Raw genomic sequence first — 22,285 nt, 5'->3', positions numbered from 1 at the left:
CTCCCATTGTAGTTTGTACATTTAGCTCAACTGTTTACTAGGGCTAACCTTATATTGAAGGTCATAGCGGAAGCTATCGGTTAATATTCTACTTAACTTGACACTTGTGAGTATTGTGACAGTTGCTGGCCAGTGACTGTGGTCGACGTAGCTCCGTATCACAGAATGTCATGCATATGAACACATGAAGAGCAGCCTCTGTGGGTGAAGCTAACATGGGTCAGTATGAAGTGGAGGTTTTGCAGCGGTTTTTACCAGCGGAGAGCTGCTGCTTTCCTCCTGCACAAATGAACCTCAGTGCACTACTCCCCAATCTCATTAGAGGATGGCTGGGTGGAGCCGGATCACTGAGGGGGGAGAGGGATTAACACTTTACAATATGCACATCATTTGCTCCTGTTGCTGCGCTGCACACAATTAAAATCTGTCACATTTGGTGCTTTGGCTTGTGACCGGGCCACGCCCTCAGCTGTAACAGTTATTTTTTGGAATTATATATAAATAAAATATGAGTTGGAACCTTGCGGTCGCAGTTCACCTTAGCTGTTTGTCAATATGCGTTCTTCTCCGTACTGTATTGAGAAACGGCTTTTGTTTGCACACGTACGGTTGCCGTAGTTTGTGTTGACCACGTTGCCGTGGTTACGACGTCAAACTTGAGAGGCGGTGAGAAAGAAGTTAGCATGATATTATCCTACTTTGTACTTTCCCCACGTTTTGTAAAGTAAACTATTTTGAGAAGATATTAAGTCACATTTGGGAGTATATTAACTTAAATAGCAGGTAAGCTAATACAGCGGTGGTACAGCTGTGCGCTAATGTTAGCTACGGTGGGGCAACAGCAGTTACTATGGAAGCTAACTAGCTTTAGCTGTGATCTCGATATATGGGAAAGATACTCTTGAGCTGAAGCGGCTTTATGCTGAAAGAAGTAATTTTAGTGGCACTAAATATATTAACAGAGTTATTATAAATAATAATATTAAACTTTATCTTTGTTGCACATGTCAAAACAGGAGTTACAAGGTGCTTTACAATAATTGAAACTGCACCAATAAACGATAAAAGCATCAATACAGCAGGGGGGGGGGGGATCTTGAAAGTTTGGAGCGTGTGTTTTGTTGTTGTTGTTGTTTTTGTTGTTGTTTCTTTATTATGAATAAGTTCTTACTATGTGGAGTTTTGTGTGGAGCTGGCTGCAGTCTAGGGGAATGAAGCTATCACCCCTGACAGTAAAGACAATATGGTTTGATGTTCTTGAAAACAGGATCTTGGATTTTGGGCTTAGTACTATTTTCTGTTATACACAAATGTACTTTTTTTTTTGACTAAACCAACTCTAAACCACTGGAAGAATGAACTAAAGCTCTTTGGAAAATCACTGAAATTTGCTGAACACAAGAAAGCTCTTAAACTGCTTTCATTACAAGATACACAGTATTTACACTACCGTTAAAAAGTTTGGGGTCACCCAGGCAATTTCAAGGTTTCCATGAAAACTCACAGTTTTATTCATGTGCTAACATAATTGCACAAGGGTTTTCTAATCATCAATTATCCTTTCAACACCATTAGCTAACACAATGTAGCATTAGAACACAGGAGTGATGGTTGCTGGAAATGGGCCTCTGTACCCTTATGTTGACATACCATTAAAATCATCAGTTTCCAGCTAGAATAGTCATTTACCACATTAACAATGTCTAAACTGTATTTCTGATTCATTTAATGTTATCTTCATTGGGAAAAATACTTTTCTTTCAAAAATAAGGACATTTCTAAGTGACCCCAAACTTTTGAACGGTAGTGTATGTTAAGATGAGATAGCCTTTTTCGGCTTGTTTTTGTTTTTATTTCTGCCTTAATTAAAATTTTTCCCATTTTTTATTTTAGTTATAGACAATGGGTGATAAATAAGACATGAAAATATGCCTCGTTAGATAAAACGTCTCCATTCAATGTGAATTTTGTGCCAAATTCTTGTTTTCAGACACAGGAAGAAAAATGTGACTGACACTTGAACCTCCTGAACAATGAGTCTGAGTACCACAGCAAAACATCCCAGCATCGCTTCTACAGTGACCTCCCCAGAGAAAGAGGAAAAGGTTTATGATGTGCAGCAAGGCTTTGTCTTTGGAAATAGTGTTGTGGAATCACAGCCTCCTTACGTTCCGTCATGTGAAGATGTTGAGCCACAGGGGCCAACTGAATGTTATTCAACAGAGACATTATGTCTGAGCAGATCTAATCTCAAACAAGTTCCAGACAGTATTTTGAAAAATACCACACTAAAGGTCAGTCTGGACTGTACAATTGTTCAACTTCACCCACTCAGCTTCATACTGTATGCTGCAGTGCTTTCAAACTAACATAAATCAGTATATTAGGATAAATTCTTATACTGTCGCATAATGTTTTCTGCTGTCGTATTTATTCATTCTAATTGCTCAGTGTGTCATTTTTAGCATCTAAGTCTCGAAGGCAACCAGATCTCCAGTATCCCAGATTCGATGTTCATCAGCTTGCCAAACCTGCAATGGCTGGACCTCAGAAAAAACCAAATTGTGTCGCTTCCTGCTGAAATTGGCTCACACAGGTATGCTGTTTGAAATGAATTTCGACTGATTCCACATCCCTCAGTTACCATGGGACTCTAGTATGTTTCTTTGTCAAGTTTCAGGACAATTTTTGACGTGTCTTTCTATTTTTAAAGCTATCACCATATGTTGAGGGTCTTCAAAAATAAATACACAAGTATACAAATGTAGAACTAAGTGTGGCAAATCAGAATCAAAGTAAATATAAGCATTCCTGGGTATTTGTACTCGGTATATCTTCTACAATTTACTCCAGTGTTCAGGTTACGACAAAAATCGGCTTTTCAATCAAGGCTTGCCCCTTTCGATTGACTCATGATTTGTGATTTTTTTTATTCCTGTAGGTCTCTGAAAACACTCCTGCTCGAAGGGAATCCTCTCTCAGAACTGCCACCAGAGCTAGGTGAGTCGACTTCAGTGACCTCCACCAGGAATTCAGATGCAGATTCAGGAACGTCACTCCTTAAACAAAGTTAAATTTTCTGTTTCGTCATTGTCAATAAGTCTCAAATACAACATATTTAGATCTGAATTACATGTATAAATAGCAATTGTTAGTAGTTGATGGTTTCAAATCTTTTGCGTACCTCTAAGCTCGTCACTGCTACTGTGCTGTTGCTTCTATGTAAATTAATATTGGTAGTTACGAAATATACAGGATGTAAGCTTCTTCCTCATTCAGTGTAAATTAATCAGGATGTATCAGCTCATATCCTGATTAATTTATAGTAAGATTGTAAGCTGCTATAAACAACTCATTATTTGCCTTTGTTTTCCAGGGAATGTAATTACCCTCAAAGGTCTGAATCTGAGGGACTGCCCCATCCGTTTTCCTCCACAAGACATCGTACACCAGGGACTACAGTCCATCCTTCATTACCTGAGGAGTACTATGGCTAAGCGACCAGTTAGCACAAAGACCCCTGGAGGTGAATAAAAGGCACTAAAAGTCTAAACAACACAGCAGCATGGTGCATGCACGTGCACCCTAGCCATCTGCTCTTTTTGTCAAAGATAGGACGGCTGGACACAAAAATAGCTCCTTGTCCCGGTACCTCTTTCCTGATTTGACTTCTGTTCCCTTGGAGACAGCGCGTGCCACTCAGCTGACACCCCCCCCCAACACACACACACACACACTGTTCCAGCTCTGTAATATTTTTAGCCAGATGAAAATGATCGATAACCTGTGGGTTCTAAACAGGAGCTCTCTGTCACTAAGCACTGTCTGGAGGTAATCACTGTGAGAAGCCCAAGACAGCCCTCCACAGGAGAGGCTGCTGTTGCACAATGAGCAGAGCCAGACCCCTCAATCACACGATTTATCTCTCTGCCTACAAGGTTATTAACAAAGGCAGGGCTTTGGTCTTCACAGGGAAATCTCCTTTTATTTAATTGCCACAGAATATGAGTCTAGCAGAACTGAATATACACCATTCATTTACATACTGCTTTGTAATCAATCTTTTTCAGCTGGAATAAAAATGGAATATTTAGCTGTTGGAGTGTAATTATACAGTGGGTAAAACTATTTTAGTAATTCAGTATAAACTTGCAGGTAACACATTCTTCTCTGCATTCCACACAGATGCCTAGAAGGGAATGGTTTACCTACCGTTATTTGTCAATTTGTTTAGAAATGATTGGTAAATATTTGTTGCAGTTGGGAGTTTAAAAAAACTCAGTTTCAACCAATTATCATCATGCACTTCTTGCAGCCACAGTATCTGTAAGCAGCAATGATTTTTGCCAGTATTTTCTCCCTTCACATCACAGTTGTACCTGCCATGGTTGTGTCATTGCTAGAGTTGCCAATAGTGGAGAAGCTCCAGCTGTCAGAGCTACCGGGGTCCAGTATGGAGGAGCAAGATGAAGCTGTGGAGGAGGACGAGCTCCAGAAGTTCATGGAACTCAAACATAAGCTGACCCTGCTGGACAAAGCTGAGCTGGGTCCAAAGTCACAACCTCTTCCTACCACCAAAAAGTAAGTAAAGGTGACTGGGTGCAAGGAATAACAGGTAGCTACAGTGAAAATGAGAAGATGCTTTTCCTCCGTTAAATAAATACATTGACAGTTTGGGATTTATGCTTATTTTTTTTCTTCTGAAGAGTTATAGAAGACGTCCTGTCTAGTATCTGTACACTACATGTGACGCTACAGCTAAGGAGACAGTTTGGCTTAGCTGATCCACTACCATGAAATACCAGCCTTCCACCTACGCTACAGCTCACTAATTAACTGATTAAACTAATTACATCTTGTTTATTTGTTCCAGAATATCTCTTGGCTGAGACTACGAACTTCCTACAGTCTTAGCTGTTTGTCTGAAATCTTGACTCCAAGAAATAGTCACACATTACCTCCAGTAAAAGGACAAATTGTCTTTTTGTAACAGCGTTCTTCCTGCATAGATGAAATTTTGTTATCCCTCAAAGAAATCCGTTTTGTCATTAGGGTGTAATTTACTCAAACAGAGTAGACAGTTATCCGGGGAGCTTCAGTAGAAAGCAACTGGACTTCTCTTTTAGGTTCTTGAGGATGCTTCACCTCTCAACTTCACATCTAACTGACTGATGGGGAATTTCAAAATGTTATAGTTACTCCAGCTCACATGTCTAATAGTTCAGTAAACCATTAGGGATGGAGTGACTGTTAAATTCTGAATCTCCAAGTCAGTAAGAAATGAAGAAGCCTCTTGGATAAGAGGTGAAACGTCTTCAAGAACCTAAAAGAAAGGTCTGGTTGCCGTTGATTGCAACTCCTAGGATCACCATCACCAGGATGACTGAGAATCTACACAGACAGTAGACAGTTGTGTTTATCAGCTTGTCAAAAATAGCAGAAAAATGCATTGATTTGTGTCGTATGAGTGCGTGGACCAATCACGTTTACAGTCATGTGTCGTCACCACCCAAAGGCCCAATCTGTGCCAGGAAAAACCCTGTACACTCCAGTTACATGTTGACTAATGAGCTTCAGAGGTGCTGGCTGGTGGTTTCTTACTGCTGGATATTGTCAGGTGAACTGTTTCCGGACTTTATGCCACACCAAGCTAATTGCTTGGCAATTTTGTCCTAACATACATTACCATTCAAAAGTTTGGGGTCACTTAGAAATGTCCTTATTTTTGAAAGAAAGGCAGTTTATTTCAATGATGATAACATTTAATGAATCAGAAATACAGTCTAGACATTGTTAATGTGGTAAATGACTATTCTAGCTGGAAACAGCTGATTTTTAATAGAATATCTCCATAGAGGTACAGAGGAACATTTCCAGCAACCATCACTCCTGTGTTCTAATGCTACATTGTGTTAGCTAATCATGTTGAAAGGCTAATTTATAATTAGAAAACCTTTGTGCAATTATGTTAGCACATGAATAAAAGTGTGAGTTTTCATGGAAAACATGAAATTGCCTGGGTGGCCCCAAACTTTTGAATGGTAGTGTACATTGGACAAATATTAGACAAGGATAAAACTTTTGCAGAATCTTCAACTATTTCTTTAAAAGGGGGAAAAGCAGCTTGGCAATGAAAAGTACGAGGTGTTTAATTGCTCCTAACTTTGTTTTTGTACAGGTTTTACTTTTTTCCAGGTAGCAAATAACTGCTGGGCATAAATCACTTTCACTGCTTCAGATATATATCGAATGCAGTGATAGTGTTATCAGCCATCCAGTAGAAAGAAAGAGCAAGTCCATTTGTTTTGTTGCAATAGATAACTTTAGTGCTGAAGTGTGGAGTTGTGCTGGAGAGCAGTATGTATGGCATAGTACCCTGGAAGATGATGGCAAAACACTTTTTAATGACATTCTCCAGAGAAGAGACCGAGTGATAAAAATCTCCCATGCTGTCTCCGCTGAGACTCAGAACTCAGAGGAGCAATAAAAATAAAGCATTTTGTCTCCATTTATTTGTCAGAAAAAGGACAACTACCAAGGCCGGCATAATTCCTGAGCTCGCCCTGTCTGACACTCAGCACTGGAAGAGGCCGGAAGAGAGGAGACAGGCTGCAATAAATGAGCTGAAAGAGAATCAGGCGATTCTCGAGCATAGAAGAAAGTAAGCTGATTTCAGCCTCTGCACCATGTAGTGTTGTACTTTAATCTCTGTACTACTACATGTTATCCATGAAGTCATACTGGAATAATTGTGCGGAATATGCATGAGGCCAGGACAGGTGACTGAATGTTGTTTCATAAAGTAGGACAATATAGTATAAATCTGACCCAAGTAACCGATGGTCACAGATCAATATCATGTCTACTATGTAAAGCTAGGAGGAGAGATCAATGTTTACAGACCCCCCTTGCCATTTTGAAACAATAACCCAGGAACCGTTTCTTGGCATAGATTTATGACTGTGCATTGTTATCCAACTCTCCCATAGAAATCAAGAGGCTCTTCAAAAGTGGCATACACAAGCCAAAATCGCACAGGAGAAGAAAATATCTGAGTATAAACAGAAGGAGCGGGAAAGACAAAGAAAGCAAGAGGTATGTGTGGGATAAATCACTTTAATTACTGTCAACCTGCCAACCACCAGGGGGCAGTAGAGGACCACCTCTGTCACATTGGCTTGAGCACTGAAACTATAAATCTGAAATTAGCATGAGATAAATCATTGTGAATCTCGTGAATGGGTTTTCAGGCAGCAGCACAACCAGAGCCAGAGTATTTGATGAGGCAGATTGATAGACTGCAGTTTCTGTGATGGAGCGTGCTGCATCAGTGGTAGCACAGCAGCAACACATAGCTATCAATGCTACAATATACATGCAGACATGTAGATGGATGGTTTTTCAGTAATCTGACTGTCACCTATATTTGGATGCATATTGCTGAAGAGGAGCCCATAATGTTTGCATACAACCAGTAACGTCAGTTTAAATATACACTGGAACGGTACAAACCAGCCAGCACAGTGAGGCTGTTATATTCCAGCTTTGCAACTGTAGCCACAGGTTATTGCTTTGCAGGATGTGTTGCAGCAGTTGTATCATCCTTTATGCAGATAAGAAATTTAGAACAATATACTGTTGTACATGATACAAACACCTCCTCACTCTGTTACAGGAAGCAGATGCAAATTCAAAGCCCGGTTTGGACAACAGGAGTGGCACAGACGTGACACAGTACAAAGAGGACAGGTGAAGTGGAGCTCTGTGTGACCAAAATACTGTCAGATGCAGTCCAAAAAAGTAGCGCACATCCACAATATCCTGAAACCTTAGTCAGAAGTAGAACCAGAAGCAGGCCTGCTTCACTGACCAGTAAAGTTTCATTTGCCTATCAGCTCTGACACTGCATGTGTGATGGGCACTCAGAGAGGCATAATGCTTTGTATTTATATTTATTCCATCATTGTACCTCATAAAAATTGCATGGGACATTCTCGTAGGCATAAAAATACCCACTGGATATTATTTACTGTTTACAACTGTGAGTCTCCTGAAAGTGAAAAGCTAGAGACACCTAGTGGACAAAGAGAGACAATGCACACATGACAGAACCAGCAGTTTCCTTTGTTCTTCTTGAACAACATTATGTCTTTGAAAAACCTGATGAACCTGATTAGATAGCACAGCTTGTCTACTGACAGAATAAATGAAATAACTGATAAAGTAAATCTTAACAATTAGTCACAGGCACATCTGTCCACCATCCATATAGCCTGTAATGCCACAGGCCATACCTGAGCGTCTAAATATCGAGTCTCCTGATTAGAAATTTTGACCTCTGACCTGTGTTGCCCTTTAGATCAGCCCAGGAGCTGGAGCGGCAAATCCGTGCCCAGGTCGAGAAGATACAGGAGAGACGAAGGAATCCCAGGGGCACATCGACGGAGCAGATGGCAGCGGCAGAGGAGGATGTAGAAGAGGTCAGACTCGTAATTCGTTATTCACTATTCACACAACCCATCTGTATTAAATTTACAGGTTATTGATCTAAATTAGTTTTGTTTTTTTTTCCTTTCCTGACTGACAGATGAGGAAGCTGCAGATGCAGCTTCTAGAGAGGAAGAGAAATCAGGGAAAAGATCACAAAAAATCTTTCATCATCTACACTGGAGGAACCTGGCCGAGTTTTCTCGATAAGTGACAAGGATTACACACCTGCTGTTTGAGTTTTGTGGTATTGGACTCAAAATTAATTCAAAGGATTAATCCCTCATGAACGGCATTTGTAATGCTCATATCTTAAAAATAAATATCTCACTTCTCCTCATGAGCAACAAGGTGTTTAGAAATATTACATTCTATTGCTTCTTTTATTCTTTCTAATTTCTTTGGACTTCAGCAAGACACCCTCTCCATTAATCGAGAAACCCATGTTAGGTAACTTATTAAACTGTACTATCTCCCTATATACAAAATAAATGTGACGCTGATGCACATTTACTTATTGTGAAATGAAGCTATTTAGTCAAAAGTATCATTGGCTCAGCAGAGAGAACAAATTGTGAATGTTCTTCTGAAAGGTGCTATACAAATAAAGTTATTATTATTATTAAAATAAGAATCAGTCTGTCAGTTATTACAAAAAATGAATTACCACCACACAATGTGGATTAAACTAGCTTTAAAAGAAAAGAATATTTTTTTTGAATACATAAGAAATTATTAAAGGTAAACTCTACCTTTAGAATCATTTAAGTTTAATTGGTTTGATTCTCACATTTCAAGTGTAGCTTCAAAGTTAAGAATTTAAAGTCCATTTTAATGCCGAACACTACAATCGATACTCTTGTATAAGTATATATAATTGTAGTTTGGTGAGGATATATATTTAGGTGAATGCTGAAATACAGTTTTTTTTTCCATCCCATCAAATTTTACCGCCGTGTCGCTTACAAGTTATTTGATAACGCATTTATATTTGATGAGTTTTCCAGGGTAATGGCAGTATATGTTTTAACCCTAACGCCATTAGACTTCTCGCTGGGAAAAGTGAGGCATTCCTAAGACATAAATCCGTAGTAATGAATGGCATCATGCAGGCAGAGAGACAGAGAAAGGGTAGGCCTTGTCTTGGGAGATTTTTTGCTCCTGTAGCACAGAGAGCGTGATGTCAGCGGTGGCAGTACTGTTGTAATTGACTTGGTGGGGGTGATGGCGTCATTTTATGCCCTGGTGTAGCCTCCTGCTCCAATAGCGAAGGGGAGACGGATCTTTGGCCGACGCGACCGTGGCTCCCTTGGCCGGGATCGAGCACCGCCGAGCCGGACAATTCACCCCGGGAAACATGGAGGCTGTGGCCGAGGAGCTGCGGGCCGGCTCTCGGGTACCTGTCACTATCGATCAAGTAGTTAACGATACACTGGTGGTGACGCTGACCTACCGAGAAAGGAGCTACACGGGGATATTGCTGGATTGCAACAAAAAGTGAGTCGTATTTTCTTGATTTTCTCCATATATTCTTGTCTAAAATTAATTTGCTAAACTCTGCTAACGGCTAATGTACCTTTGATGCTAAGTCGAAGCGAGCTTGGGAGCTAGCTGTTAGCATACTGGGCCCTCATACAAAAGACTTATAGGTTATTGTAGCTGACAAGGTAGCTATCGGCTAGCTTGCCGGCTAATGGCAAACTGATACCATTTTAGCTCACAATGACATGATGAAATACGTTATTTTATCATGGTGAAAAACTGTCTGTCAACATAGTTGTCCAGCCTTCAGAGATTGTTAATGACTTCTGTTGAACAATAGCTACTGTCAGTGGGTTCATCTATAGCTTATTGTTAGCCTAATCTTATACAGGACAGCTAAAACGTATTCAGTAAAAGTGGGTAGGCCTTGACTCAACAATATTTTGTAAAACAGTTATATTTTGATGTTTTTATGTACAAATAGATGTGCACTCGTTTTCTTAAGTCATATTTTGCCAAAATAATAGGAAATATCATTGCTCCTTTGACAAGTAGCCCTTTTATAACCAATCACTTCTTATCTGTAGAAACAATGGAAAATTACATTAATGGGAGTTGATGAATCACAACTAGGATGCTTTTTATCTAAACCTATTTTGATCAGATCTGATGACTGTCTCGTGTTCAAAAAAGGCCCTCTCTTTACAGTAAGCACAACACTGTTCAAACCATCCAAGTATAATTTGACATGTATCAGTGCCATGTCTTATCTGGCCCTCTTGGTGTGTGTCACATGTGTAAGCCTTGTGTAGCTCCTGGTGCTGTGCACCTTAAAAGCCACTGGCTTTAGACTATTTATAGACTAGCAGAATCAGAATCTGACCAGCTTTGCCCCTTAGTATGCTTAGATGGTTTTTCATGCGAGAGCCCAAGCTCTCCTGAAAATAACCCACCCAAATGGGAAAAGGCTGGCCTTGGAATAACTTAAAATAGGCCTATATTTCAGGCCTTGTCACTAACAAAATTGACTACTTCTTCCTTTTCAGCTCATAGCAATACATTTCCCATCATTGTCTCCCACAGCTTTGTTTATGTCATTGTCTAATCCTATCATTCAGGCAGATCTCCTTCATCTAGTTACACTGTACACAACATCAAATGGCAACAGGGTGGTGCAGTGTGACTGGTCATATTCTGCGTCCTTGTACTGTGCTTAACTAGCATTGCATGTTCCTGTCACAGGCAGCACTATTTGTGCTGTGTCAATCACAGTGAAGGCTGATATTCACCAGCTTTAGGGGCGCATATTTAAAGGTGAGAGGGACAAGCTTCACCAAGAGACTTTCATTCACAGATGCCTGCCAGCTACTTCTCTTGGGGAGGAAAAATGTCCTCCCAAATGTGCGCTAATTAATAATCTCACCACATATAAGGCCCGAGTAGACATGGATGCAAAAACAAACCGAAATCTCCTGGCTCCTTCCCTACATCTCTGAATCCCGAGTGATTCATGGGATTGTTTTTGTTCAGTCAGATGTTGGGGAGGGGGGGATCCTGGGCATCCTGTAGTCTCTTTGTCTGCTGTCTTCTGACTAAAGCAGCACAGCCATGTTACTGTTGCCTGCCAGCCACCTTTCAAAGACTTCTTGGCAGTTGGGCCTTCACTGGACATGTTGGCTGATCCCAGAGAATGAAAAAGAACACATAAAATCACTCAGAAAAAGTCAGTGATACTATTGCTCTGCTTTTGTGGCCTAAGGCAAAAGGACAGATAACCTTGGCAAGCTTGGCTGCTTCCACAAGTCCCAGCCCCCACACATAAAGAACTTTCAGCATACAGGTGATAGGCAGAGTGGCATCAGTGTGTCCTATTCAAGTAAAACTAAAAGGGCAAAATAGGTTTTTTTCCTTAAAGCCTATAGTGGGCTATTTATAGAAGTAATTGTGAAAAGCTTTGGGTGCTCTTTTCTCATTTGAAACAGGAAGGTATTTGATTTGTGCTCTCCCACTGGCCTCAAGTTATCTGACAGGGTGAAATACAAGAATGGCATTACATTGTCATTTGTGCAAAGGAGATTGCTCAAGGATGAAATTCTTGTAATGTGTAACATGACTGCTTTGCTTACATGAAAAAGGCTAATTGAAATCCATGCTTATTAATTGTTGGTTTCTTTTTCTCTCTCATTCATTTCAGGACTGGGCTATTTTGTCTACCAGACTTCACAGCAAAACTCGGGGACTGCCCAATATCTAAACCAGCTTGTGAAGTCACAGAACTTCTGAGTGAGGAGCCGGTTCCCAGTTCTCCCAGCCAGGCTTCACACAGACCAAAGGATGAAAACACTCTCCCTGAATGCAGCATACCTACTGCACCTCCATCCTGCCCTGTACCCACACCAGTGCCAGCTGGACAGACTCCTTATCCTCCTTATTTTGAAGGAGCCCCCTTCCCTCAGCCCTTATGGGTGCGCCACACCTACAGCCAATGGGTACCTCAGCCTCCTCCACGACCAATCAAGAGAAAGAAGAGACGGACGCGAGAGCCTGGCCGTATGACCATGAGTACTATCCGTCTGCGGCCACGTCAGGTACTATGTGAAAAGTGCAAAAACACACTTAATAGTGACGAGGACAGCAAAGATGGCATGAGCAACACCAAGACTTCTAGAAAAGAGAATTCGCTACAGAGTGATGATGATGGCGATGACAAGGACTCATCTTCTAAGCTGTCAAGAAAAGAGGATGTAGTTGCAACTAAGGACACTAAAAGGCGGGAAAATGGCACCAGCCTTGACAGTAAGCGCCTCAGAAAGGACAAAAGGGGTGAGGCTGAAGGGGAGAAATACCCTGGAGGTGATGTTATTCCCCACAGTCCTGTCATAAAGATCTCCTATAGCACTCCACAGGGCAAGGGGGAGGTCATGAAGATCCCCTCACGAGTCCACGGTTCAGTTAAGCCATTCTGCCCCAAACAGCTGGTGCAGAATGGTGTAGGAGAAAATGGCAAGACACCTTCTGATCCCACCAAGGAACAGCGGCACATTCTGGATGCCACAAGGTCTGGCCTCACTGTGTCCATTCCCAAACTCAAACTAACTAGGCCTTTTGCGACCGTGGGTCAGGACTCAACTTCTCCAAAGATCCGCTTGAGACCCCCTCAGAGGGAGGGTGAGGAGAGCATGGTTGAGTATGAGGCAGAACTTGTCGGGGGCACTAGGAGACGAAGCCCCAGAGCGCCCGGTCCGTGCCTCCCCCACTCTGACGACTCAGGAGAAGGCAAGAACTCTTTGGAGTTGTGGTCAGGGAGCTCTGGAGAGGAGGCAGAGCGTGGCCACAGCGACCTCACACTTCTCATCAATTTCCGAAAGCGTAAAGCGGATTCTTCTAGCTTGTCAGTCTGCAGCAGTGACAGTCTAGACGAGTCCAAGTCCTTCAGCTCTGATGGCACCTCACCTGAGCTGTGCGACCTGGCACCCGGCGAGGACCTCTCTGTAACCTCATCTTCTGTACCTTCACGGGATGACTGCAAGACTGTGCCGCCACTCACGGTGCGGCTTCACACCCGCAGCATGACAAAGTGCGTAACGGAGGAGGGTCACGCTGTGGCGGTGGGTGACATTGTGTGGGGGAAGATCCACGGCTTCCCCTGGTGGCCCGCACGCGTCCTCAGCATCAGTGGCACCCGCAAGCAGGAGACGGCCAGTTGCGAGGCCCAGTGGCCCCAAGCGAAGGTGGCGTGGTTCGGTTCACCCACCACCTCCCAGCTATCTGTTGCCAAACTGTCGCCCTTCAGAGAGCTCTTCAGGTCCCGCTTCAACCGTAAGAAGAAAGGGATGTACCGGAGAGCCATCCTAGAGGCAGCCAAGGCTGTGGGTCACATGGGTCCAGAGATTACATCGCTGTTATCCCACTGCGACACGTAGGTTAGTCCATAGCAGTTATTCTACAACATCTACTCTTTGCTCACCTTGTTGTATTCAAGCTTTTATATAGACCTGGGCTGTTTATTGAAAGTGTACATTATACATACATTATAATGTGTCATCTGCCTTATTCCAGTCATGTCAGTGTGTTAAATCTGAAAAGACAACAAATCCTATCTAAAGTACAGTCTGTCACTGTCAGTCAGCCTGCGTCCTTTTGAGTTGGCTCATTCAGGTACTCAAAGTCCAGTCATCAATGTGCCGACTTGTAGATTTAAGCAGTGTGATTAACCACGAGAGACCAGTCTGACTCAGTTAGAACAAATGTGGGAAAAAGTGCAGCAAAGAGCTGGTGAAGATGAGTAAGAGCTGGTATGCCGAGAAGCTGCCATGTTGGTCATGGGCACACACTTCACATGAGACAGGATTAGAGCTGCAGCGATTAGTCAGTTGACCAGTTATAGTATGAGCAGTAGTTTGGAGAATTGAAGTAATTTATCAACCTATCAAGAAGCAATATTCAGCTTTTCACATGTGAAGAATTAGTCATTTTCTGTTTGTTTTTTTATACCATCACATATGGAATAGCTTTGAGCTTTTTATTCACTGTTGGTTGGACATGAGTTTCAAAAATCATTTGACATAAAAATATCTCAACTCAAGTTCCACATAATTTTTGTTCTGGGTGAGGAAGTCCATGACATGCTCGAAAATGATCTAAATACTAGTTAGTGGATACAGAAGGGTGACAAATTAAAGGAAATATCTAAACCACTGTCTCCTACAGTAAGGGAATCCAGTGGCTCTGTTGTGCTGTGGGGGGCACTTTTCTGGCATGGTTTGCCTCCCTCAATGGAAGAATCACTGCAATATATACAAAGTTGTTCTGAGTGATCACCTTTATGCCATGATGAAACAGTTCAAACCTGATTCTAGTGGGCTCTTACAGGAAGCTAATTCCCCTCCATAGGGAGCAAGGGTCACTGAATGCTTTGATGAGTCTAAAAATGACATGAATCATAAGTTATGGCCTTTACAGTCACCAGATCTCAACACAGATGAACATCAGGGGCAGATTTTAGACCAACCTGTTAAACAGCACTCTCTGCATCATCAAAACACCATATGAGTGAACAGGTTTTCATCCCTCCAGCAGAGTTCTAGACACTTGCAGAGTCCATGCAACGGCACATTGATGCTGCTCTGGTATTCAGTGGCCCAACGTCTTACTAAAACACATGATAATGGTTTTTCTTCAAATTTGTCACCTGTCTGTATTTGGCAAAGAAATTCTAACATACAAAACAATAAATGATGAAAACCATTAGCAGATTGGTTGAGGGTGAAAATAATTAGTAGCTACAGCTCAAAAGAAAACATTTAAATTTATAAATTTAAAAAACGGCAACAAGGGCTCATGTTACAATATGTGCTTTTTTCCCACAACCTGAAAGGCTGCAATCTCATACAACAGGACAAATGCCTATCCAAGAAATAGAACGGAGCAGTCTGTTCCACAAACACTTGTTAATGCGACTCCATACCCTCAAACACAAATTTCACCCTACTTGTAATCCCAGTAATCCACATTTCAGGGCATATTGCTCAATCCTGCCCTCAGATTTGTTAAAAATATGTGATTTGGTGATGCTCTTGTTGCACTTTGAGGAAATAAGAAACTGAGTGAACAGGATTCTAAGCCAACCTGTTCATTAAACAAACATCATCAGTTGTGCTGTGCCAGCCTCAAGAGTTCTGCTACATTCATGTCATGAAACAGGTGCTGTGTTCAAAGCTGCAAAGCAAACATTAATACCAGCTTTAATGAAGGCACAGGCTGTACTGCTGACTGTCAACAAGAACGGCTTGTTAAAATAGCTCATTTCAGCAAGGGACTCGCACCGAACACACAGTACTGCTTAGTACAATGAAAGCAATTTGAGTGCATAAACATACGTTTTCTGTTACGCGTCCAAAACATGCTTTTTTTTTTTACTTAATTTGATGAGTTGAAGGGCCTGTGCATTAGGCACAAGTCCATCATGCTCTGGCTATGCTTGAACTCATTCTCTGGGTTTCTGGGTGCGTTGACCGTGGGTAGCCAAGCAGCAGGTCTTTCACACAAATGTTAAATATTGTCTTTGAGTGATAGAAGCGGCAGGCAGGCATTTTCCAGCCGTTGTGTTTACCCTGTTATGGGCTCAGCAGCCAAAAAAAAGGTCGATTGGAGCCGAGACTAAACAGTAAGGGGTTAAGTCTGTATTTGGTGCTTTTTTCCAGACCTCATAAAGGAAGCGCTTTTCTCGCTCTGTCAGCTCCATGACTGGAAAGTAGCTGACGTTCACTTTACACTGCTCCTTAATGTTGAGATGACTAACGTGACATGTTGAGAACAGCTCCCCCACTTGTACTCTCAGTTTAAAATTCCCTTCACCGGATATATGACCTGCCTTGTTTGCTCATTGTCTTTACTTTGTGCTCTTTCTTCTCCCCTTCTTCTTTTTCTCTCTTGTGTAGAGGCTGAGGACCGAAGAGAGGTCTCGGAGGTTTTGCTGAATTCTCAGACTCTGTCATCAAGACCCAGGAGGGAGTACGTGCGGTTGCCACGGCTACTATTTATATGCCGTTTTTTTTTTTTCCTGTTCTTTTTCACAAGGCTGGTGGAAAATGGCCGCCAAGGTGGAGTGTTGTTGAGACTGGATAAGGGAGCAAAAAAAAAAGGCCAGGCATCTCATGGTCTACTATGAACTAAACTATTCCTCCTTTTTTTTTATTTTCTAGATTTAATCATATTTCAGTAGAGCCGAATAACAACACTACAAGGACCTGAATGTATTTATTGTCTGTAAAGGTTTATTATGATCCAGTAAGTTCATCTTTCTACTACAGTCTTGCAAAAACCTCCTAGTCTGCTGCTGTCATTATCTCGGTCTTTGCCACCGATGTGTTCGCTGCGAGGTCCAGCCAGAGGGAGCCGGTGGCATCTTCATAGGACCCCTCCTCCCTTTCTCCTTTGGACATGAGACCTTTTACCACCAGTTTAAGAAGTCTTACCCTGAATCCTCTTAATTCTGAAAATGTGAACGGCTCCATCCAGAGACAGTAGTGACTGTTCCAGCTCTTCTAGCGATCGGTGTTCCATCCCCGTAGCCTTCTGCGACATTAGTTGGATTTGTGGATGTAATTATACTGAACTCTATTCCTCTCCAGAATCACGTTGTGTCTCTCTTCCATTTCATTTTTAACTTCAGGAGTGTCATGTCGGCGTGCTTCCCCCTCCAGCTCTTTCATTTATTTTTTTTTTCCCTGAGAACCATTTTTACATTTAATTATTTAAAGTATCACATTTAAGAAAAAAGCACTTTATCTGTACCTTGGTGGCCTGCTGTCTGAAACACTATTGCGACATACAGCTCTGATAGGCAACAGGGGAGTTCAGAAGTCTTTGTGGTTGACTATCCATGGCCTTGGAGATAAAAACTAATAATTAAAAAAAAAATCTTTTTTTATTTTATTTTATTGTACGACTTTGGGGACACCAGACACAGATGGTTGTGTACACTGTATTCTCCCATTTTGGGTGCATTTCTCTCTCAGCTTACACGCTACAAAAATTAACATTGCCACTGGAGAAACATGGGTGAACAAGTGTGTCAAAGCCCCCTATGCATTATCAGTTAAAGCTTTATGAGTGACTATGGGAGGAAAAATATCATGCTGTAAGAATACTGTGAATTCAACTGCTGACTGTGCTGAAGAAAAAGCTTGCTTGCTACTGGTTGGAGCCTTCAGTTATATTGAGTCATCAGGCAAACACGGACTGCAACGCTGACCTTTAGTGACCTTTATGTTGAAAGCAGCACTGTTGGATTAAGGGGAGGGGGAGCCAGCGAAGGCAAGAGACCAGGCTGTCAAGAGCAGCCTGGTCTGTATTAAAAACTTAACCGAAGATTGCACACAGTCACGCTCAGCCAACCAGCCCGTCTCCTTTCTGCCCGTCTGGAAACCCTTTGTTCAGATGGAGGCTCAAAACAGGCTCTCTGTCGGTGAGAGAGGTGTGTTTATTAGGGGAGCATGTAATGCACTCTTCCCATTTTGATCATCTGCGGTTTGACTGTTTATTGTCAAGCGCAGCTAGTTTCCAGGCAGCCTTATACAACGAGCAGTGCAAGAGTCTATATGTATGTATGCCTGAGAGGGGAAACGGTCGTCAGGATTTTCCCGCGTATGAGCAACATGGCTGTCTACTGTTTCCCACATTGGTCAATGTTTTTGGCTACTTTTTTTTTCTTTTTTACATGTACTGTACATAAAATAAAATATACAAGCAATACTTGTGCTGTTGTGGATCGGTCATTGATGATCAGAAGGGCTTGTGTTATTGTGGTATGATAGAATTGATGAAGAGAGAAAGAAAACCAACACCTGTGACATATGATAGTTTGAAGGCTGGTAAAGGAGCGTTTTTCACAGTGTCTTCTCTGATGTTAATTTGCATTTCAAATATGAAAAAAAATATCCCCGATTGTGTCATGAAAACACCATTGAGACTGTTTAGATTTCAGATGTGTCAAATTTTAAACAAGTATTCTTAAAACTTAGGTCCTTTTCAAGCAGGAATAGCCAGTTAAAGATGCATTGTGGGAAACGTAAGATCAAGATTTCTGAATCTTGTTAGATACTAAAGGCAGGCTCAGTGTCAGTTTCACCCATTTTGTTTTAATATTTCTCTCACAAACTCTGTCTTTATGGAAATGCAGTACTAAAGTGCTGGGTTGGTCCTTAATGTCATCTCACAGAACTTATACATTTTCAAAGTTTACACAACTGTTGATGTGGGACAGATTTTCTTTCAAGTCACATTTACTCATGAAGAGGTCGTTGCAACAGAGTCAGCAGTACAATAGTAGGTACTGAATCTGATAAGCTTCATCCTGGTTCATATAGGTTTCATGATTAAGAAAAGAAACAACTGTGATGCATCTTAACATGCATTTCAGATACACAGCAGGTTTCCATCATGCCTACTTCAGTCAAATTACAACAAAGAAAAGTCTGCAGAGTTTTAACTAGCAGATAATTCATGCTGGGAAGTGTGCTAATTCGGTGTGCTTGTTTTTTGTTTTTTTTTTTTTTACTTAATTTGATGAGTTGAAGGGCCTGTGCATTAGGCACAAGACTTTAATTTGGAGACTATAAATTCTTAGACAATATAAGTAGAAATTTGAAGTTTAATTAACTTGATGTTGAAAGTTAAGTTAATGAGAAAAGATTAATTAATTCTTCCAAACCTCTATATACTGTTTCACGGTGCACCAAGGTATTTGAAAAGGGAATGTGAATTAAATGTATAACTTTCATAACACCCTAGGAGCCTCACTAGCACATCTTATTGACTGCTACATTGCTAATTAGCATTTTAAATTTCCTAAGGAATAGAAAAGGGTTTTACTGAAATTTTCCCCTGGATTCTTTAATAATAACTGTATTTTCCTTATTTCCTCTGCATTTAACTTGTCAGGTTTACATATTTAAATAGATAGTTTGACACTGCGTGAAATAAGATTATTACCACTTTCATGTCCAGTAATTATACAGCTTCAGCCCAGTCAGCAGCTAGTTAGCTTAGCCTAGCAAAAACACTGGACATAGCCAAAAACAGCTAGTTTTTCAATATGGTTTAAACAGACAAGGTATAATATGCTAATTAGTGTGCTTCAAAGCTATTTGTAAGAGAATGTATCCTCCTTTAGACAGAGCCGGACCAGTCCTTTAATGTGTATAGTTTTGTGTTTTAATTTTTCCAAACCATCAACCTCAACATGACCCTTGACTCTGGCCTTGAGTCTATACCTAATTTCATGCACATTTTGAAGTATTGTGCTCGAAACTGTTTTAAAAAAATGTTTTTTTACTTACTTCAGGTGTTTTTTGACTTCAAAAGAACTTTTTTTATAGTAAGTTCTGCAGAAGCAAACATTTAACTCAACTTTTTGGGTTTTCTTCGTCACCGAACAGCATGAAGTGTGTCTAATACCAGCTGACAAGAAAGAACTACAACTTTGCCAACTGAATACAATTCCCTACGATTTCTAAACTGTGCTTGTTTCTCCTTCAGGGTTTTTTCAGTACTTAGTAACCATCTGGTTTTGTGTGAGATTTGTTGTACTCCGTTTATTACAGCCGTGTGTAATGTAACATGTAGCCCCACCTTCTGATGACACTTGCACTACAGCAGTTGATAGACACTCATCTGGTTCACATTTTCTTTTGTACTTTTTCCAACTTTTGAAAAGTTTGCTTCAGATTCACCTGACAGTTAATTTAAACACGACACACTGTTTCAGATTGTAACTCAACCATTTGCGCACTGATTCTTCTGTGACCAAACATTACAACGTGTCATTCAGTTATTTATATTCAGGCTTGTCCTGCTAAAAATGGTGCTACTGCTTTTCTTACTTGACGCAGGAATCATTTAAAATCCTTTGAAACTGTAATAGTAAATGGAGACTAGTATCAGGTTTGAGGGAATGGCAGGATTTTCCAGGTTAGTGGAAAATTAAAAGTCATTAGTTCAATGTCCTCAGCTGTGGCCATGTCATGCAAGTTGGTTTGTAACCTCTGTGTCATAAATATGAACAGCTAAGTGTGTCTGTTACATAACTAGTGTGTGCAGCTCAGTGGATAGGTTGAGCAAGGTGAGGTGACCCTCATCTGCCTATCTCCTGATCAGATCATTTTACCATAGAGGCTCAGCTGCACATCTCGCTTCCCCCCACACCTGCTCCCATTTCATACCTCTGACATGGCTATGTCTAGTGCCAGACATTTCATAAATCTGCTCTCTGTTTTCCCTTGACGAAAGCTGACCGAAGCAAAGCAAACTGACTCATTCAACAGGAAGAGGACAAAGAAGGGCGGGTGGGATTAAATGAATACTCTAGAAATAGAACAGTTTGGATGTTAAAGGCCATGGAAAGTTCAGTACTTCTAAAGGTGTTTTGGAGAATCACTGTTCCTCAACTTTAAACTTTATCAAAATGCTTTCTGTTATATAAAAAATGCATTACACTGTCAATTCTTATGAGGTAATCAAGTATTTTCTTGCAAATTTCCCTAAACATGCTTCTGAAAAGGAGGCAAATAATCTTTTAAAGAATACAAAATTCACATAATTGTCAGAAATATATGTATTTTCAAGTGTCATAATCATGCAACAACATGATAACATCACTTTGGCTAGTTCAAACTTACTTTACTGTATCTACAAAGGACAATATGATCTAATGAAGTACTATGACCAGTCAGAATTAAACTGTGGCTATCTAAAACTGGAAATACAGCTAGCGATGAACTGTATGTAAAGCTATGAGAAACATACACATAAAATAATAAAAGGGACATAATTTGTCCCAGGAAGAATGATGACATAGATATCTGAAATACTCCTTTTGACTATGAGGAAATTAATTATAGATATCTGAAATGCATACACAGTCTAGTTTTATTTTTAAAACGACTTGTCAGACAGCCACAGCTTCCTCTCTTTGTCTCCTGCATTCACTTTCTTGGAGTGCTTGTGAAGAAGGGTGAGAGGTGGCAGCTGGTAACAGGAAGACAAAGATCACATTAGAAGTAAGTCATTGGTTGTATTTGAAGACATTTTACATCCAGTTACAGTAAAGATGTGAACAAATGAATCAATTGAACACACAGGCTATTTTGTAGTATCCATATATTTGTGGTCTTGAAATCATATCCAGCGATCTCTTTGACTGAGACCAAGACAAGATCATGTAAAAAATGCAATTGATGACATCTTGTTTGTTTAAGCTGTGCGTGTGCTAAGCTAAGTAGCTATCCATCTAGTATCTATACACCGCTTAATCCTCATTAGGATCGTGGAGGGCTGGAGTCTATCCCAGCTGACTTTAGGGTGAAGGCAAGGGACACCTAGGACAGGTGACCAGTCTATCACAGTCCTACATGTAGAGACAATCAATCACACTCGCATTCACACCTACAGTTTAGAGTCACACATTAACCTGAGCATGTTTTTGGACTGTGGGAGGAAGCTGGAGAACCTGGAGAAAACCCACGCATGCACAGGGAGAACATGCAAACTCCATGCAGAAAGATCCCGGAAACGCAGGGACGCGAACCAGGGACCTTCTAGCTGCAAGGGCAAAGTGCTAACCACTACACCACTGTGCAGTCCAGCTAAGTAGCCGCTGGTGGTAATTCATATTTTAGATTTTAAACTCATTTAATATCTATCCATCTATTAGCTACAACAGCTTCATCCTGTTGGAGGTGTCAGGGGACTGAAGCCTATCCATGTTGACTTTGGGTATCCATTAATCTGGAGAATATGCAAACACCAGTCGGAA

At 41.0% G+C, this 22,285-nt stretch overlaps 2 protein-coding genes across 3 annotated transcripts; both read left to right on the top strand.

Moving 5' to 3' along the window:
* Positions 1–532: 532 nt before the first annotated feature.
* Positions 533–9,461, top strand: LOC111574002 (leucine-rich repeat-containing protein 27). 2 transcript variants are annotated; one of them, XM_023278377.3, is made up of 11 exons: positions 533–666; positions 1,991–2,294; positions 2,466–2,596; positions 2,942–3,000; positions 3,377–3,526; positions 4,404–4,581; positions 6,521–6,661; positions 6,990–7,095; positions 7,676–7,749; positions 8,360–8,480; positions 8,588–9,461. In XM_023278377.3, exons 2-11 carry the CDS (start codon positions 2,034–2,036, stop codon positions 8,699–8,701), a joined length of 1,335 nt encoding a protein of 444 aa, XP_023134145.2. In that variant the 5' UTR covers positions 533–666; positions 1,991–2,033; the 3' UTR covers positions 8,702–9,461. The 2 variants fall into 2 exon arrangements, with proteins under 2 accessions (XP_023134145.2, XP_023134144.2); XM_023278376.3 differs by having other exon boundaries at positions 627–783.
* Positions 9,462–9,690: 229 nt separating this feature from the next.
* On the top strand, positions 9,691–18,225 carry pwwp2b (PWWP domain containing 2B). The gene is made up of 3 exons (XM_023278379.3): positions 9,691–9,984; positions 12,164–13,892; positions 16,410–18,225. The coding sequence occupies exons 1-2, from the start codon at positions 9,845–9,847 to the stop codon at positions 13,890–13,892; spliced, it is 1,869 nt and encodes a 622-aa protein (XP_023134147.1). The 5' UTR covers positions 9,691–9,844; the 3' UTR covers positions 16,410–18,225.
* Positions 18,226–22,285: the final 4,060 nt, after the last annotated feature.

Source organism: Amphiprion ocellaris, chromosome 16 (genome assembly GCF_022539595.1).
Source record: "Amphiprion ocellaris isolate individual 3 ecotype Okinawa chromosome 16, ASM2253959v1, whole genome shotgun sequence".
Taxonomy (NCBI): Eukaryota; Metazoa; Chordata; class Actinopteri; family Pomacentridae; genus Amphiprion; species Amphiprion ocellaris.
Note: the sequence above shows the minus strand (reverse complement) of the source record. Positions and strands in the feature narration are given on the sequence as shown.

What these genes read in the sequence shown, in the direction of transcription:
- LOC111574002 (XM_023278377.3), top strand. Translation starts at nt 2,034, where the DNA reads ATGAGTCTGAGTACCACAGCAAAACATCCCAGCATCGCTTCTACAGTG. An exon ending in AGAACTGCCACCAGAGCTAG is followed by an intron (nt 3,001 to 3,376) that starts GTGAGTCGACTT and finishes TTTGTTTTCCAG; the next exon opens with GGAATGTAATTACCCTCAAA. An exon ending in ATTCTCGAGCATAGAAGAAA is followed by an intron (nt 6,662 to 6,989) that starts GTAAGCTGATTT and finishes ACTCTCCCATAG; the next exon opens with AAATCAAGAGGCTCTTCAAA.
- pwwp2b (XM_023278379.3), top strand. Translation starts at nt 9,845, where the DNA reads ATGGAGGCTGTGGCCGAGGAGCTGCGGGCCGGCTCTCGGGTACCTGTC. An exon ending in TTGCTGGATTGCAACAAAAA is followed by an intron (nt 9,985 to 12,163) that starts GTGAGTCGTATT and finishes CATTCATTTCAG; the next exon opens with GACTGGGCTATTTTGTCTAC.